Consider the following 19,978-nt stretch of genomic DNA (forward strand, 5'->3'; position numbering starts at 1 on the left):
CCACGCGAGGTATATTAAAGACGTGACCCGACATAAAGGATCTCTCCCCGTCTTCGAGTTCCATCCGTCTCTTTCTCTCGCGCCATCCTCCCTATCTGCTCTGACCACATTGATTTTCCGCGGTGCTGCAGCCACCCCATGGCCCCGTCGCCGTCAGTTTCTTCCTTCTTGCCGGTAATTTTCTCTCCGCAAACTCCTCCTCCTGTTCCTCCTCCGTCTCCGTCTCCGTCTCCGGAGTACAAACAAGTACGGAGGAAACGTTCGCGTTTTCTTCGTTCGTTGTTATCGTCCCGTGGCTCCGTGGTTCGCGGTCTACGCGGACTCGTTGTTTACTCGGCCGTAAGCTCCGGGGTGCCACTCCACGAAGAGGGAGAACAGCGACGAGAGTTAACCTGGCCCGCGAGAAAGCTTTGCAAGTTTGATTGAATTCCGACGAGTGGACGGTACCAGGAAATGGACAAGTTGCTTCGAGGTCTCTCGTCTCTTCTCCGTTTCATTCTTTCTGTCTCTTCTTTTTTTATTCTCTTTTTTTTTTTTTTAATCCCATCCCCCCGTTACACTGTCTGCTAGGAAAGCTTTTAGCCTTTCTATCCCTGGAGCACTCGAGTTTTGGTACCCGACGGGTTATTTTCGGTTCTCACGTCCGGCTGGAGGGATTAGAGGGAACGCGAGGGATTACAGAGTTTCGTTATTGCCGCGCTAAATGTCCGGTTCCCGTTGTAGTTTCTCAATTGAACGCGACCGACGGCCCTAGGAGCTTTTATTAAAACCTAGCGCGCCGGCAGTTTTCGAGCCCACGAATTTGAAATTAAAATAGAGTTTGAAATTAAAACGGCGACGCAGACAGGAACGAAAGAGGGGCAGAGGGGAATAGATATTTTATTCCGACGGAGTATTTATTTCCAGACGCTCCTTTGTCCCTGACGTTCTATTTTTCTCGTGACGTCTTGTCGACGGGGTTCCCCGTTCCCGGGCGCAGATTGCATTTTTCATGAAGATCCCGTTAAGCGTTTTGTCACGAAATTTTCGACGCAGCTCGGATCCCCGAGGTAACCAAGGTCCTTTTGCTCTCTACAACAACAGCTTCTCATCAATTTCACGGAAAGTGACCCGTCCGTTTTCCCTTCTTCGACCGCGTTACTACCTAACGCCAGCCTTTTGTCCATCCGAAATACCCGTTTTCCTTGGAATTCCCTCGGGTGTAGAGCTTTTCATACGAACCCGGTCGCTGGCCAACGATTTACAGATTCTTTTTTAAAGAAATTCGCTCGAGATCACGGTGATATTTTCTGCAGTTTGCTCATTGTCTCGCTCCGAGATTCATTTTACGAACGATCCCACCCTTTGGTCGATCATTTTTGTAAAGGAGAACAACAGGCGTCCACCCACTCTCGACGACGATCCACCCCACGCGCTGAATTATCTCTTATATCGATGTTTTTCTTTCTTTGATGTTTGACGTTTACTCGTTCTATCGATTTCGTTGCCCCCCTGCTTTCACTTCCTGCATTTTGTGGCGCTCGGCTGTTGTGTGACTTTATGGATCAATTGTCCACCGTACCGCTTTCTTCATCGTTTCCTCTGTCTTTTATATTTTTCGCTGACACGGCTTTCCGGAAGTATGCAAAGAAAAACATACGAAGAAAAAGCAATACGATATTCATAAATATTCATATCTCCGCTACTTTTTCGAATTTCACTACGAGTCTCGGTGGAAAATGCTCTTGGAAACTTCATTTTCTTTTAATCAATTAACGGTGCACATATAGTATACGCGAGAGAAAATTTCTACAGAAATATAAGGGTGGATTCGATTAAAAACGACGCAGCAATATTTTTATAATAATGTTTTTAAGACTCGAAAGATTAAAGTGCGAATAGAAATCGATGTTTCGATCCGAGGCGACTAGACTGCCTCGCTGTATCGAGGAGCAAGTAACAGCCAAGAACGTGGAGATCGCGTCGACGCAACAAATGTCCCCTAAAGGCACGATAAAACCGAATTTCCGCGTAGTCGGCGAGCGACGCGCAAAAGCCACCGGACGTTTCACGGAACGCGTAAGAGGGACGAGTTGTGAGAAGGCGAGAGACGATTAGGTGGGCCAATAGAGGGAAAGGACGAAGCGAGAGACAGAAGAGAGCGAAAGAAGGGGTGAGAGAGGCCGCACTTCCCCCCCGAGGGTCCTGGGATCGATCCCTGTGCAATTTCCCGCACATGTCCGCATTGATCTGCCCTCACTTGCCCCCAGCACCCACCCTTGCCACGCTCAACCACCGCCGCCCCCGCTGACGCCGTCATCGACGCCGCCGCCGCCGCCGCCACACACCACCGACCGCCCTTAGTTTCTTCGGGACTTCCTGCGATCGTCCGAACGGCCCAATCCGTTGTCCAAACTTCTCTCCACCCCTCCAGTTTTTTCCCTAATGTGTCTTGAAAGGAAAGGACCCAATCTGTACTCTTCCGTAGAGTGCTAGAGCGCGTGTTCCTATTGCTATATCTAAAACATTGGATGCAGATACTCGGAAATTTTTTAAATAAAATACCTATTTTTATTTACAACTGCATCATCGATGAATTTATATTACTTGCAAAAATTAACAAGAAACAGATTACGTAATGATATTTGGATCAACTAAATATTTTCTATTTACGAGAGAAACTCTGTTTACCAACGATTTATATTTATAAAATTACCGAGTTTCTACGCTTAATATTATAACAGAGACCCGAATTCTATCATCCTGCAAAAACGCTTTGACGCTAGATTTACGGAAGCCGTAAATTTATATAAATTTTTATCTTTTACATTTTAATATCGTATTTTAATGTAAGCGTTAACGCAAAAGGTTTTCGACGAGAGTACGCGTCCGTGAATCTATCGTTGGTATCGAAGGGGGGCTAATGTGGGGTGTGCTTGGCACATTAGGCGTCCGCGTCGCGACGCAACGCGCATGTATCGCGACGCGTGACACACGCCTCGCGGCGTACACGGTTCTTCAATTCGAGAAGAGAGAGTCTGGTCTGATAGTGATTGACGCAGGTTCCTCCGTGTCCGAGGGTTGTCACAGCCTGTCGGAGGGGTGTCTCTCCTCGCGGAGGTTTCGTGTGTACCCGGCTTTGATGCCGTAAATAACGTCGGTCTTTCGTAGGGTAATTCCGGGATGGGGACGCGGGGCGTTAATTAAAAAGGCAACGACAGACGGAGAAGGAAAGCTCGCGCTCTCGAAATATCGAAATTACGTTCGCGCCCGTGGATCCGGCTGGCACAGGACGCGCCGACGAGCAGAGACGGGGCGATAGGACAAAAGTTATTTCGCCACCGTCGCGGCGGTGCTGCCTCCCACTATCTTCCCTCCAACTTTCTCCGCTGTTCCTCCTCTCGCCCCCTATGGTAGCGCGCGGAGGTTCACGAGGAGCTCGTAAAAACTTGGCGAGGGGTCGACGCGACGCGGACGTGGATGTGCGCGAGGGCCACGAGTTCGTAGGCAACAACGTGGGCTACCTAAATTAAACTTTTCCCCCTTCCCGTTCGCCGACCCCCATACATCAAGCGGCCTGTCATAAGCCTAAGCCGTGCCAAGCGCGTTCGATGTAACCAATCGTTAAGGAAATCGGTACTCGGAAGCCCAGGTGCGCTCCTTCCGACGGCAACACGCGTTGAAAAGTTCGGGGTACGCGATAGGTAAAGCGCGCTGCGTGTTATTGATCGTTGAAGAATTGTTCCGAGTTTCGATGAAATATGAACGCGGAAGATTATGGGCGAAAGAGACGAGAGTCGAATCGTTCGAGGTACGCTGTAACGGCGCGTAAAATGGCCACGGGGTGGATAGAGCTGTTATACCGGAACCCGAGAGAACCCGTAATAGTTGGTTGCGCTTTGGGGTACTTTGAGCCTTACTGTGTTACACGCACTCAACTGGCCGTTTAAGGTCGCTTTCTCCCTTGGAAAACATTTCTCGTTTGCGCCATGGCAGTTTGCCGCTTTGTTCGGGGATCAGAGAGAACTTGTGACCTGGCCATTAACCCCTTGTGGCACAAGAATTTGAGTATGTTCGAGATTGTGGCGGTTTTCTGTATGGAGAAAGCGGGAAGACAAAAAACGAAATGAAAGGCTAGCAGACCCTGTCTTAGACACAGGAGCAGTCAATGGGTGGTTGAGGAGTGTATATATAGGAGTAGGGGGTCTATCGAGTATTTGTGAGAAAGGTGTTGAACGTAGCCCTCTGGTGGCGAGTGCCGGAAGTATCGCCACGAGATCTTTTGTGTACAGAGAGCGTGGCGGAAACGGTGGCTAGCGAGGATAACCACTGTGTAAATGTGGTACCGTTGCAAAGTGGTGAAGTAGTCACTGGAGCTTCCATAAGTATTTCCTAGGTAGTCAACCACGTACTAGCCACTGTGTTCTCAGTTTCATTCGATCTCTGCAAATGGTTAACACGTTTATTACCCTCATTCAGTTAGAAACTGTTCGTCACGGACTACGATTCGTAATGCAGTACTGCCTCGTAAAATTTCATATGGAGAGGCTTGGACGAGACTCGAGCCTCGGAACTAGTCAAACTCAAACAGCCCGCGGAAATGAGTTTTTAATTGCACGGCTACCGGCTACTCAAATCGACGGTGCTCGTACCAAAGAAATGTAAACAGTGGTAGAAGCGATTCCGTTGCAAGTATCTCTAACGTAGATTGACGCAAAACGCGAGACATTATCGACGACTTGAGAGAACTTCTCTGACTTATGTTTCAATATAGTTGTTGTATCATGGTTTTAACTACTGCAAATTTATTTTACTGTGAGGAACTTCAACAAAATCATGACTCCGTTTAAACTTATTAAATAGACATTTGAGAATGCCTTTAGGTAAATTTAGTCGCAACTGTTATGCTTTTCTAATAGTTACAACGTGGTGGTTAGGTTACTGAACCATAATGCTATAATTCATGTTATAATTTGAAGAAGAAAGAATCGGTAAGGGAAGAGAACCGGTGGTCAACGTGTTAACCATTAGCAAACTATATTTAAACACCTTGTTCCCCATGCAAAGGATGAAAAATGCATAGAATAGAAGTATGTAGTGGTGTGTGGGTAGTCGAACAGTATGGAGTAGCGACGTTTTCTCGCTGACCCTGAGCGACCATTTGATTCTGTCTCGACCGTTCAGAATTCAACCTCTGTTGACTCTCGACGCTCAGATATGCCGATAACTTCGCGCCTCGCGATTCTTGCGACTTGGCTGCATCCCTTTGATACACGGTACAGTAGTTTTCAGACGGAACAGATGGAAAAATTTCAATAGACCGACTTTTGTGTCGCCTTTGTGATTCGTGGTGGCCATACCTGGCGTGATTAGATTCCCAGAGGGAACCGGGCCGACGCGATTGAAAGGGCCGTGACTTCGATCCGCGTCAGAAAGCTCGGCTCGTCGTGCAGGCGGCCGTATCTCATTTCGAATCGCTCGAGGAAATAGAAATTGCGGCTCCGTCGATATCCTCCTCCTCGTTTGTGAGATATTTCATTGCTTAAGAGGAGGCAGACGCCGAAGAACTTTCCCGGAAACCCGAACACATCGATCTTCGGCTTCCCTTCAGCCAATCAGCGTGCTGACTGCTTCTTGAGAAGCAGGTCCCTCGTTAATGCAACGCAATTCGTCGGAGCGGCGCCGCTAATGGACTGGTGCAATCATCCCGGCCTTCGCTACTGAATCTTCCTTCCTCGTCAACAACGGTTCCTTCCTTCCCTCCTGTCTCGTCTACGTTCGTTCCATTTTCTGCATTCATTTCATAACTCTGTCATTTCGTATTTCGTCCCCCTTATCTACCCGCCGTGTTCTTCGTATCGGTCACTCGTCGCGTTTCTCTCGCTTTTCCATTCGCCGAACTATTGGGTACCCATCTTCCGTTTTCACAGTAGAACATCGTTGTTTGCGTTCTTATTCTCTGTTCTACCAGTTACTTTCGAGTTTCTCTTTTTTCGATGTCGTCGTCTCTCGTTATATTCATTGCAAATATGCCAAATTTCATTAAAAGCGGCAGGAGCCTGAAACTTCCCTTGTAAGTGGGATAAAAGAGAGTGCGAGAGTCCTAAAAATTTTAGAATTCTTCAAAATAGCAATTGATATTCGAGTAAAGCCTTCAAAGTTGCGCGAGGTGGAATGAACAAGCCCCCAAACTCCCATTGTAGTTTGAAGTATAAAAATTCGCAACATTCGAATCCCAGAAAATATTGTGCGTATCGAAACCTTAATTTATTGAGCGATATTTACAACAGAACATTTTTTTACAATAGTACTAATGGTAATAATACTGATTCTTTGGATGCAATAAAATCATCATTGTTGAATATGGATAGAGAAAATGCTTGACGATACACGGCATGACTTATAGCTCAAAAGTTTGTTGCAACTTATTCTAAAAATAAAAGAAACAAAGACTGAAAATACAGACAAATGTAAGATATGTTTTTGTAATCGGAATAGAAATAGTTTACCAAATGTGTTTCATGTTTAAAAGCAATATTTTCTGGGAAACCCTAATGTAATAGGATCTTACTATTTAGGAACAAGGTTAAGATATTACTAACAAATAGGATAAACATCAGTGAAGGTAGATTTGAACCGTGTGGTATTTAAATTTTACGCGATAGGTGGTTGTTGAATTTAGTCCTGAAGTTCCTTTCATATGTTTAAGCATTTGAAATATTGAATTCAAAGTTGTAAGAGATTTTGTATTCGAAGTATATTACATCGAGTCGTTTTTTGAATTGTAAATTAATGGCTACTAACATTTGTTTGTTTATTTTGATGATTATCGACACCCTTAAATGTATCAAAGTATGTATCTACATAGGTGGTAGACATTTTGGTGACACCAAATTTTTATTTGTGACTCGGAGACTGTTAAGTTTTAAATCTATGTTCACTAATATACTTGCTTCTTTCGATAAGTACCATACGTAACCAAAGTTTTTGACAATCAATATTAATACAAACACGCGAAGATAGATTGAAATTCGTTGAACCTAAAAGTGATGCGATCGAAATAATAATCTCGTGTATTCATCCATGTTGCCATAAATTTCCATATTCGACCTGACAGTTTTAAAGGCTTCCTTAAAGTCAGTGAATCCTGTGTCTACCTGATTGTTGGCTTCTGACGCATTTACTGTGAAGCTACCGCATAAGCTCAGATTAGTGGGCCTACCTTGAACAAGCACCTATTACAGGATATAACCTTCCACAATTGCATTAAAAAACTCTCAGAGTACCTCGAATTGTTCGACAATCGTCCATAATCTTCTACGATAAAATGGTAAATTAACGATCTTAGCGTGCAATCGATAGTTAATTTGTACGAGACATTCTCGAGCTTAAAGTTGCCGAACATTTCAGTGAAATCGTTCGATGGGAACCATTGTCTCGCACCATTTTTTCCCACTGCTACGGCGAGTAAAACACGCTCCTAAAGTTAGATGGCTCATTCTAGGAGCACCCTATATTTTATCGCCTCTTTTCGCGTCTATATCCTGTGCCGTACTCGTGATCCTTCCGCCACATGACCACCATTCCTCTTCCCGCTCTCTAGGATATTTTCTCTTCCGGTTGGACGTCTCCCCTCCACCTTGCACCCCTCCTCCCTCGACGTTCTATCATTCTCTTCCGACCGATCGGTTCGGAGGCTCGTTGTAATCAAGCTCGCACGTACACTTTCCAACCTCCGATCGATCGAACTCGCTGGTACAATTACTCACCCGACTGTCTTACGTGATTACATCCAACGGAGAAAAACTTGCTCTCGAAGTATTCGACTTCCGCGTGATCGACCGACAATTTTTCCTTCCTCCCCCAACCCCGTAACGAGATTTTCTTTCCAACGGATAAAAGACGAGCGATTTACGGTTAACGACAAAATTTGATTCGATCCGAGCCTCGGACGGTTCGTCTGATAAATAACTGGATTGGCGCTATAAAAAAAAATGAAACAATTACCGTATTTGGTATAAATCTTCTTTTTTACTAGAAGAATGTTATCCTCTTACGCTGGAACCACAAATGTGCAATTCGATTAATACTTGAATTCGAAGTTCCGGCGTTGCTGAACCGGATAATAACTCGCAATCGCGAATAAAAGCTTCGAGTATAATCGCCGTTGTTATCCAACGTACGCATTTATGGTTTTGACGTTCAGCTGTTCGTAATACATATCGACTAGAAAAGTTTTCATACTCGCGAAAGGTTTGACGTAAACGGGGACGATATGTTACTTTTTATTTCACTACGATTTCGACATCGTCTTGCCACGATGACGATATCGGTCACCTCTCATCGACGTTTTCTTTTTCAGAAATAAAAAATAATCTCATCGCCAATCCTCTGCCATTATTAGTTACGTCAATGTTCAAATACTCTTTGATGAGTTCATACCACTCGGATATTCTTGTACGATATACAGTCACTCCCCACTCGTATTCGTACACTGCAATGGCGATTCGCTATAAATGAAGAGAAACTTGTTTCTTACAAATTCGTTCAAGTTTTATTTTTAATTAATTCAAACGCAAACTTACACCAATTCGTACAAAACAAGTTTTTTTCATTTATAGTTTACCACCATTGCAGTGTACGAACACGAGCGAGAGTAAAACTTCCCTCAACGTTCAAAGCATGCAGAAGGACATTATCTCAAGATTAAAACAACATATAACTCTTTGCTGTTTCGTATTTTCGTGACAGAGTATACCAAAGTACTGGCACTAAAATATCGATAATTTTTGTTGAAATTTCAAGAGGCGATAGCTCGAACGCGCGACTATCGAAACGAAATAACGCTCGCTAGATAACGCTCATATTGCGTGGGTAATAGAAATTCAGTTCAGTTGTTTATCAGATAGATTGCGTATAAAACGTTTTACCCTCCCCCTCGCTGGCTCTAGCAGGTGTTGCTTTATTGACCACCGACGGGTTTTACTTTCACAGCCGATAACGGGCGAAAAATTCGAACGGAAAGGATCGCGGCCTCCCAGTCGCGCGACCTTAATTCGCGCGGATTCCGGCGCGGCCGAGTCGATGCATAAATCATCGCTGAATACGGTCTGCCGTTCGCGTTCTATGTACCGGTTGTGTAATTCTAATAAATTGGTTGTTCGTCCGGCGCTGTAAATCAGACTGCGGTCTCACCACCCTGTTCCACGCTCCCCCGCCCCCCGCGTTCCCCTCTCACACGACGTCATTCTTAGTCGAACTATAAATTCACCGAAGGACCGAGCAAAAATTAATCCTTGAACCGAGAGAGTCGCCTAAATTAAACGCGTTCTCACCCCTCCTTCCTCGATCGCGGTGGGTCGAGTATGACCCTCACGATCGTACCCCTGCTTCCTGAAATAAATTCCAACGACGACGACAAAATATCAGAGGGGGAGGCTGTCGTACGTGAAAGGACTATTTCGAAAGCGAACGACGATACCTGTCACCCCGTAACCTGCACATCCTTGCTTCCCCTTTTACGTAATGAGACGCGCACGAAACTGGGAGAGGCTTTTTGCTTAGAGATTCGTAGGAAAGATAATCGTAACGAGGCGTAGAGGGTAGATCAATACCAGGGTTCTTACGTAGCACGCCTACTGTCTCTGTCCCTCCGTATCTCTTCGTCCTTTCTCCGAACTCCGCCCCTGTCTTCCGCCTTCGCTTTATCTCTTTCTTACATCGGGAACTCCCTTTCTCGTCTCGATCACTTTGTCTGTTTCTTTTTTTCTCTCTCTGTCTGTCTGCTGTCTATTCTCATTTTCTCGCTCTCAATCTCTGTCTCTCTCTTTCTCTCTCCGATCCACGGGGAGACTTTCGAAACGCACGAGGACGAAGGTGGCGACGATGCTCATCGGGGAGATCGTTTCCGTTTGTTGCTTGAATTCTGGCCGTCGCGTCCCGGAAGCCCGCGAAGACGATATCCGGTGACCGTATCGGTGACTGTAACGGGGTGGCCACGACGGAAAAAATAAAAAAAAATGGGATTCACGGCTAATTTGTAAAGAACAACGACGAGGTTCGAGCTATATACGTACGAGGCTTTCGGACAGATCCTAGAATCTCGAGGAAAATGGAAAGACACACGCGGGTGCGTACTTTGGTAGCCACCACCGGCGCGATCGATGCGTTTCTCCACGAATCGAGCGTACGTTTTATACGAGAGCAACGCTGACGAGCACAACTACAACAACAACAACAACACACCAAACATCCTACAACCGGGCATGCCCTGAGAGTACGAGAGTAGCCTGCGCGAGTGTGTATTACGTTTGCACAGGTATGAACAACCCGCGTGCGTGTGTGTGTATGCGTGTCTGTGTGTGTGTGTGTCCGTTTGTATAGGAACGATAGTATGTTTGCGTGTACGTATTTCTGTGTGTATGCACGTGCACGAAGACGGCGAGAGAAAGATAGATCGTTCGATAGTGTGTGCTCGAGGGTGCGGAACGGATCGAAAGTGAGAGCGAAGAGACGAGAACTGGCGAGGGATGGAGAGTGTGCGAAAGAGAAAAAGAGCATGTATGTGACTGGCCACATGTTACGCGGGCGCGCGCGCGCACGTTGTGACTGTGGGAGTGTGTGTACACAACACGCGTTGACCCCCGTGTGTGTACGTGCGCGCGTGCGAGAGAAAGAAGGGCGCGCAAGAGACGATTGTGTGCGCCTGTGAAAGAAAGAGAAGAGCACGAATGGTGGTAGTGGCTGTGCGAGCTAGAAAAAGTACGAACGAGCAAGTAAGGTGGGATGTGTTGCGATGGGGGGAGTGGTTGGGTGGGGGAGAGAAAGGGAGAAAAGCGAGAGTAAGAGACGACAGAATCAACTGACGGGCACGTCCTGGTTGTAGGATCGGTGATGCCGAAGAGGGAGGAACCCGCGATGGCGGCGGTGGCCGCGGCCACCAACGAAACTACGCAAGCCGTGGAGAATTTCGCGAGACTCTACACGGCACTGCGCCACGACGATGCTAGACCTCTCTGTCGTTACTGCGGCAGAAGCTACTCGTCGCCGAGCAACCTTCGGCAACACGTGAAAAATGTCCACTCGAATTGGCCGCCGCCGGAGACGTGGCCGCAGTGCAACGTGTGCGGGAAGCGGTGCAAGACCAAGCATTACCTGATCAATCATCAGCTTCAGGCGCACGGGATACACCAACGGCCTAGCATGAACAATCCCAATCAGCAGCATCAGTCGCCCTCCTCGTCCTCCTCGTTGCCATGAGTACGGTCCTCCTCGTCTGTCGTCGCGTTGTCGCACGACGACACCCACGAAAAACGATTCGCGACGAGATGAAGTCGGGGGTCGTTGCTCGACGCTCGTCGATACAGCGCGGTCCGCATAATTGTCCGATCGTCGCGCGATTCGGCGTCGAGCTGCTTTACAATTCTGACAGTTGGCCACCCCGTCGTATACGTGGCCGGCGAAATAATTCATCGACATGTGTCTTTTTTTTAAATTTGACCGATATTTTCGCGGTGGTAATTCGGCCGCGAGAACAAGACGCGATATATCTGGGCTGCGGCCTGATTTGTATATAAATACACATAAAGTCGATGAGGAAATGTTCGAGACAGTCCTGGCGTGATCGTTGACGGAGTGTGGAGCGGCTGTATCTGCGAGATTCCTATTTTTTTGTAGACTCGAACACCGATGGCAGACGAGACCCGATAGATTGTCTCGAGAAATCGTCCGGCTGTATAGCGTACATTACATCCAGACGAGACGCGCCCTTAATGTTTCGCGATCACGATAACGGATAGTTATACGCACGGTATGGAGAGCCGGTCGTGAGATCCGTATCCACGTTCGAACGCATGGCACGGAACCCTTTATCGAGACCAAACCCCCGACTGCTTACGTTTGCAAATGGTAATTTTATGAAATGTGTAATAAGGAACGCTTACACACCTCCGCCACCTTCGAGCCAACAAGAGAGGTTTAGCCGTGTTTAGATCTCCTTCGACGGGGAGCGTGTTCAACCGCCGTCAGAGGCAAACGCTTTCATAATAATCTGGCACGTGAGATTCAGCCCCGGACACGTTCGAGTGCCTCGCTTCAGTATTCGATTTACGCGATGATTGCGCGGATTCCGTACGGTCCTGTCTGCCAATTGCGCGCGATATCGAGCAGAGAGAGCAATTAGCGATCCGCCAGATACCAGCAACCAGCAACCATTTGTGGGATGTAACCCCCACCCCTAGATAGTCCGCATGTACCAGGGGAACTGGGGTATGGGGGGAAGGGGGAAGGGGGGGGGGAGGGAGGAGGGAGGGAGGCAGCTTTGGTAGTCTGTTTTTATTAGGGGGTTGGGGTTGGGTTTATGGTGTTGGTGGCTGGTGGTAACGTTGGTGTGGTGGTGGTTGCAGATCACGGGCTCGATGAGGCAGAGGGCGCGGCTTACCACCACCACCACAGCGATCACCAGCAACATGATCGGCATCGTCATCATCATCCACCATCCGTTCCTCCTCCTCACCATCACCATCATCAGGCGCTACAGGAAGACGAGCAAGACCAGCCGGCTGCAACCGTTACCATACCGAGCACCACGACCACCAAGTATCAACGTAGTCAACCGGACTTCAGACAGCAGAAGATGATGCGCGATCGTCATCAGCAGCACGGTTACAGATGTCCCCTTTGTTGTAGGACGTTGCAGGACATCAGCACTATGAGAGCTCACTTGGAGCATCATTATCCGCGCGATTCGTCCACCTGTCCCGTTGCCTCTTGCGCGAAAACCTTTTGTCACCCTAACAGCGTGCGGAACCACATGCGGTTGAAGCATTCCGATCAGTGGGATCAGATCAAGATGCTCAGATGGACCTACGTCTGATAAAGAGGCAATGAGCGACGCTGGGAATCCTTCGCTGGGTGATTGCAGACCTTGCTGGAATACTTTTTCGTAGTAGTCTTTTGTAGCTGTTTGATTTGGTATTATCGATGCGTTGAACGGTCATTTTCTTCTCTCGTCCCCTACCTCCCTTACGCTCCTTCTCCCTTTCTCGTCGTTGTAACGATTGCACGCGACTCGATATCGTTTCTTGGATGGTGGAGGGTGCGTTTTTAACGGAAAGGTCTCGCGTGCCAGAGTCTATTAAACGTTTCTAAAGGTTAGACGCGAAATTACGAGGTAGTTAGGGAGTAAGTATATACACACAGAGGGTAAAGAACGACTTTCGAACGGATAAACCGTTTGAAAATTGTTCGTACGTGCTTTATTCTTGAAACGCCGCACAAGCATCCACCTCTCCTGAAACCTGTACCCCATTTGAGAAGCGCACACTTTGTAAATATTTGGAAGATTATATTAAAGAAAAAAAGAAGGAATATATTATATATATATATATATATAAATATATATAAATTAATAGAGAGAGAGTATATATATGAAGAGTAAATCTATATATACAGATAGAGAAAGAGAAAGAGTTGATTTTGTATAAAATTGTACGAAACAGTATTTCCAAGTAGAGCCTGAGAGAACGGGAAACGTAGTCACAACCATAGGTAACGTGTAATAATAACGTCGACGTTGAACATAAGACTACGATGTTGATGACGATGATGACATAACGGTTAGGTTACGTATCTTACAAGAGAAAACAATGTTCCTCTAAGCTGAGTAAGCCAGCCTTACGTTAAAGAAGGTAGTTTTAAGATCGTAGAAGGGAGTCGAAAAATATTAAGTGCGAGCGGAACGCGTCGTCGGATTCGAGACAGATACGCGCGCGCGCGCGCGCGAGCGTGCGGGTTCAACAAACTTCATCAAACGCGAAAGATTGTTCGTATCGGTATCGAGAATAACTTCGTAATGCTTCCGTAATTGTTATCCGAGGAAACGCGAGACGCAATATTAGGCATATATTTACACGAACACACACGCATACACACGCGTAGAGAAACATATAAACGGCAGATGTAATCGCGCGAATCGGACGTCGAAAGGGGGTCGATCAAACCACCGTACCGACAGTCGACCCGACACAGCGCCTAGCCTTATTTTTCTACAATTTTGTGTTTCGTCAGTATTCCCTAGGTGAAGAATTCTCCGGGCAGATTAAATTTTCGACACACGTGTACGATAGTTACTAGCGATACGCTACGAATAAATACGGGGAAAAAATATATATTCGCGTGCGCGAGTTGTTGGTCGCGCAAGCGGCTCGAAGATCTATCTCGATGTAACGATTACGACTATAATCTCTGATCCACGGATATCATGATTTACGCGAAACGTGCGTGCGCAAAAAGAATGAAAAAAAAACAATACGGGAACGATCGTTTTCTACAATAGTTTCGATGAACCGTAGTTGCTCCGTTAAATCGCTTTCGCGACTGACATCTCGTGACACGAACAATGTATAGAGCATCATACGCACTATTTTAGCAGATACTAGCGTTACATAAGATTATACATACGACACACGAAATGAAGTATAATACTATTTAAGTAATGCTTTGTACAATAAAAGGTATTCAAAGAAGCTGACGTGGCTCATCAATCTTCGTTCCATGGATTCACCTCCACTTCTATTCTTTATTTTTTTAAACGCTTTCCACTCGACCGCGCGATCGATTACGGAACCAGTCGACGCGGTTCCTAGTACCGAGATTAAAACGCTGATCGATGAATTTTCTCTTTCGTTCGCGCCGTTGTATTTACGTTTCTGACCCGGGACATTTTCTTTATCGCTTATCGCGGCCAGGCCATTCAAACGCGAAGCACGTTTCACTTCATCAGTCTTTTGTTTATCTTCTTTTTCAGTCGCCCGACGCGGTTTGGACATGACGCGGGTTCGCGCCACAGATCCACGACCCTGCCCGAAATGCGGCAAGATCTATCGATCTGCCCACACGTTGCGCACCCATCTGGAAGATAAGCACACGATCTGTCCGGGGTATCGGTGCGTGTTGTGCGGGACAGTGGCCAAGTCGAGGAATTCGTTGCACTCTCACATGTCGCGACAGCATCGCGGCATAAGTACCAAGGATCTGCCGGTACTACCGATGCCTAGCCCGTTCGATCCCGACCTAGCCTCGCGTCTGCTGGCCAAGGCGGGCGTCAAGGTGAGCCCAGCGGAATTGCGGGCCCGCGCCAGTCCCACGGGACCCAGAAGAGGCGACATGAGACTGGAGATACCTCGAGGAGGCGCCCCGTCCGAGGCGGGCAGCAGCATCTGCGGCGGCGACGACCCGGAGGACCTCACGTTGCCGCTGAGCTTGAGGTACGGCTCGCCCACGCCCAACAACAACACTGTGATCACCAAAGTAAGCGGCAGCAACAGCAGCAGCGGCGCCAAGAACTCGACGGCGACGGCGATAGCGGCCAAGTCGATGGACACGATGCACGGCAGCCGCGAGCCCAACATGGCACCCCTTCATCCACCCGGTCACCTTCATCCGAGCCATCACAACACCAGCGCGACGGGATCCGCGATTCTGGACACTTATCTGCAATTCATCGCGGAGAATTCCGGATTGGCGACGATGGGGCTGAGTCCCGAGCAAGCCGCCGCGGTTGCGGCCACCCACGCTGCCAAAATGGCGCACATGAGCGGCATGGACAAGCTGAGTGGCCGCGGTATCGAGGACTACCCGATGATCGGCAGAGACGAGGGTCGAGGAATGAGCGTGGTGCACGACGAGCGTCAGGACCTGATGCAGGACAGGCACGCCGTGCTGATGGACGAGGGTGACTCGTCCGCCGGCGAGGACGACGACTTCAGCGAGAACGAGGATCCGGAAATCGTTAAGGCCGACTAGGAGCCGAAACCTGTGACCTGTTCGTAGCACGTGACCCGACTAGGAAATGCTTAGAGGCCGTGCAACAACACGGCCATCGTTCACAGTCAAATCCATCCACTACCTCAGTAGAGACTCCTGTTTTGCTTTTGTTGCGAGAGATACAATTTCCAAAGAAGAAGGAAGAAGACGCCGCAACGTAATTATACACCGATCAACCGACTCCAAACCTAGTTTGGTCAGAGAACGGAATCATCCCTCCTTCGCTAAAAAAAAAAAAAGAAAACGCGCTCGAATCGAACTACGGGCGTTTCGTTGTCCACGTCGACGCGCGTATATACAATTTTTATCCACGTTAAAATATTCCATCTGTCTACCTCAGTGAACACGATAAACGATAAGTGATAGGACAGACCAAGACGAATCTCATGGACGAAGAAAACGAAGAGGACGACGCGAGGACGGAGTGCCCGTCGCTCTGCGACCGGTACGACGCACGGTCGCGCGTCGCGACGGTAAAAAAAAAAATATCGTCGTTCACGGTTTTACGGAATTTCTATTGGTCGAAGCAAGCGACGCTTCGCGGGGCGCGCTCGCGCGGAGAAAAAGAGATAGAGAAATGGGAAACGAGAAGCCAGGCGACGCCCAGGGCAACTGTTTATTCTTTTCATTTTCTAAAGGTTTAAAAAACGGTGCCCGTCGCGAGCATGCGACGCCCGAGAAGATATTATTATTATATTATATTATATTATATTATTATTATTATTATATATGAATGTTGAGGAAAAAATATATTGTCTAGATTTATAGTGAAGTTAGTGTACCGCGAGACGTATGTACACAATTTAAAACACACACACACACACACGACACACATGCTAAGTAACAGTAGAGATGATACGTGTAGCGCTAGGGTTAGCACCCCATATTTTTTAGAAACGCGTGCATTTCGGTAACACATGACATTACGGTATATGATACACTACACACGACGCCATTTTGTTCTATTTTCGAGAGATGAACGTACACGTACATACACGAGAATACGGAGAAGGATAGCAAGTTACACTGATACGCGTGAGATCTCGCGTCGTGTCTCACTGACGAAGGTTCGCGTTAGGAGCGCGACGATTATCGCGATTGTTAATTGTCTATTCGTTTTATCGTAGGGAATGAGGCGGGATGGATGCAAACAGAACAAACGCTGGATAACGCACCGTGTCTATCAGCGAGCAGGAAAAGTGTCCGGGCATTCGAAGGTTGAAAAGAAAACGGGGTTAATTATTTTTCCGAACGAACAGTTTCGCTAAGCCGCGCGTAAAACGCAGAACAGGAAACGTCGGGAAATGGCCGCTTCTTAACTGTCGAGTCTACGAAAAGTATTCTTACAGTGCGTCGAAATCGCTGGAACGATATTCTCGTTGATATCAAGTTCGCGATTTCGCGATTTACAATTTATCTGTTTGTAAGTTTCTGGTTTTTTTCGACTTGAAAATTGCAAACGATAAAGTCGCGGTGATTGAAGTTTAAACGGTGCTGGGGATAAGATGCGTCGTCTCGAATTGTTTTGCGCCGCGCGTTGCATACGTGGCGATATGGCTGAAAAACTGGTTCGTGTTTGCTGCTCGAAACGGTGCTTTATACGGTCCTGAAAACGGAATAGGCGAAGTGGCGCGCGGACTGCGATAAATCCCTCGAATCAAAAAAATCCGAGGGTCGTGCTACGTGACTGACGCTCCTTCATTTTTGGCGTTCCTTTTTGTTCTTCCATTCGATTGCACTTCTCGTACGATCGGGCTCAAAACATCCCCGAGTTTGCCATGACTTTTTAGTACTTAAGTTTTTTCAACATCGACCCTCGAAATGACACGACTACCCTTGGACACGGAATCTTCGTTAACCGATTAGTTGCTCGTTTTATCGGAAGAAAATTTCATTTTTCTATTTCTAACGAAGGTAAAGAAACGTTTTGCCAAAAGGGAACGATAAATATATACAACGAAGCGAGAATCTCGGTCGACTTTCCCTCGTTTCTTTTATTATTTTCTAGAGCGTCGATCGAAGACCTTCCGCATTCTTCGACGTGTCGTTGATTCCGACTCGTTTCGATCAACGCCCCAATCCCCTTTCGCGTTACTTCGCGCTACGTTATATTTTTATTTTCTTCTTTTTTTAATTCTTTTACACCAGTCGGCGAAAGAAATGCGGTTGGTCTTGCCATGTCGTTTCGTGTTCGCTTCAGGCGTGAATACTCGATCGTCCGAGTCGACGATAATAAGGATGATAAATAGACGAGCTGATGCGCCTAGTAGATCGCAGATGCGCGCGCGATTTCGCGTCCAGGCTCGAGGATAAATCTTTGAAATGGTTCCTACTAATAATACATACACGAGCTACTTTGTTTTTGCGATATACCTTCGTAGCCTATACATATATATACATATGGAAAATACATATTATATATATATACATAAACACGTTAGACACACCTAGGGAAAAGAGAATTTTAGCAATATTGTAGTGGCGAGGCGCGGTTCGAACGAAGGATCATATTCGGTTTCATTTTATTTTATTGTACGTGTTTCTCGTTCTTGCGAGCATGCGTGGAGAGTGAGTGACAGCGAAAATATGAGAGAATTATTATGGCTGACGACTTAACGAGTTTCAGGTTTAGACTATTACCTAGATAAGTAGGTTGTACACAATACTCGGAGTATACTTAACCCCCGTAGGCTGTAAGAGCATTTTATCGATGAACGCGGAGAAGTCTCTCAGTGACCTTGCGAGCCACTGACCAAGCGCGACGATGTCTCGTCGAGGAGAACTTATATCGCGCGCAAACGACGATACGTCCAATAAAGAGAAAAAAAAAATTTTAAAAAAAGAAAAAAAAAATGTAGAATTCGGGGATATTGAAACGAACGATCGACCGTGGATCGCGCGCGAGTCGAGTCGAACGCTCGTCCCTTTTTAATGTATTTCTGCAATATTTTGTCAACGACCGGGAACGTAGCACACGCAAAATGTAATTTTATCCAAGACAATAATAGTACGAACGTATCTGAAGCAAACGGATCGGGCGAACGCGTTAAAATTATCGGGAAATTGTCGGGTTAGGACGGCGAATTCGACATGAAAACGCGCGAGATTTTCAAATTTTTTAAACTTTATATTGTACATATACGAAGACGTTTGTATACGATTGGAACATTTGTATACGAATCGACGCGAAATACGACGAGATCGGCTTACGGGGATCCTCGACGAACGAAATTTGTTCGCGACTCGATTCGTTCCCCGAAAGCCCTTTTCCAGCGTGTAATTTTAAATACTTGTTACTCGGAACAGTGAAATTTTTGATCGTCGCGCGTTCCTCGCGACCGGATCCACGGGTCGATCCGTCAACGCCGCGAAGTAAACGGCGAAGCTTCGTAGATAGACGTTTTTATCGTGGGAGAGAATGCGGGAATGATCGATCGAGACGCGAGTCCAGGTCTAATCGGTACAAAGGAATCACTTCTTGCCTTGAAGCTCTCTATATGTTACGGATCAGGCGATCGTGTCCCGAGACGAACGTAAGGGTAAAGAAGAAGAAGAAGATGCAAAAAAGAGAGAAATTCAGTGAAACAAAAAAGAAAAAAAAAGGAATCTTCCAGAGTACAAATTTATCCGCGGTGTTCGCCGAGGAGGAGAATTAAAAAAAAAAAAAAAAGAAAATGTAAAAACGGTCGAAAAGAGATACGATCGAAGGAGGGAAGTTAGAAACTGTCCGAACGTCGGACGAAGGGAGGAAATCGAAATCGAATTGGTGTTTCTTTTGTTCTCGTGCCATTATTTTTTTCCAAGAATCGATCCAACTCGAAACTTCAAACCTTCTTTCGTTTCTCTTTCTTTGCCGCGGTCCGTCTTGTTCGTGAGTGAAAATCGTTCGAATGATAGACGAGTGCGTAAAAAGTGTGTATATTCGCTTCGTAAAAATACCCCATGACGATCGTCAACGTTCGAATCGTTGACGGAAAACAACAGTGATCTCGTCGATAGACTTTCTTCTTCTTTGTTTTTGTTTCGTTTTTTTTTTTTTTTCTTTAACTATAAATAGGGGCGACGATCTCATCGATTGTCGCGTGATACGCGTACATACACGTACATACACACACGTCCACACTTGCAAACGCAAACAGACTCTCGTTGAATTCTAAGAAAGGGACACTGACAC

The 19,978-nt window shown here is 46.7% G+C and overlaps 1 protein-coding gene across 6 annotated transcripts in view; it reads left to right on the plus strand.

The window, feature by feature from the left end:
• The window catches only part of LOC122404713 (protein abrupt), a 94,875-nt gene extending 78,395 nt beyond the window's left edge, over positions 1 to 16,480 (plus strand). For 3 of the 6 annotated variants that reach the window (XM_043408924.1, XM_043408921.1, XM_043408923.1), the window contains exon 8: positions 14,786 to 16,477. In XM_043408924.1, the coding sequence (XP_043264859.1) occupies positions 14,786 to 15,783 (998 nt within the window). In that variant the 3' untranslated portion in view covers positions 15,784 to 16,477. Of the gene's footprint in view, positions 1 to 10,864; positions 11,239 to 12,383; positions 14,692 to 14,785 lie in introns of those variants that run through there. The other 3 variants (XM_043408928.1, XM_043408927.1, XM_043408926.1) reach the window with 3 other exon arrangements.
• The last annotated feature ends 3,498 nt before the right edge of the window (positions 16,481 to 19,978 follow it).

The sequence above is a fragment of the Colletes gigas genome, unplaced genomic scaffold, assembly GCF_013123115.1.
Source record: "Colletes gigas isolate AHSC1104 unplaced genomic scaffold, ASM1312311v1 Colletes_gigas_Sc00003, whole genome shotgun sequence".
Classification (NCBI taxonomy): domain Eukaryota; kingdom Metazoa; phylum Arthropoda; class Insecta; order Hymenoptera; family Colletidae; genus Colletes; species Colletes gigas.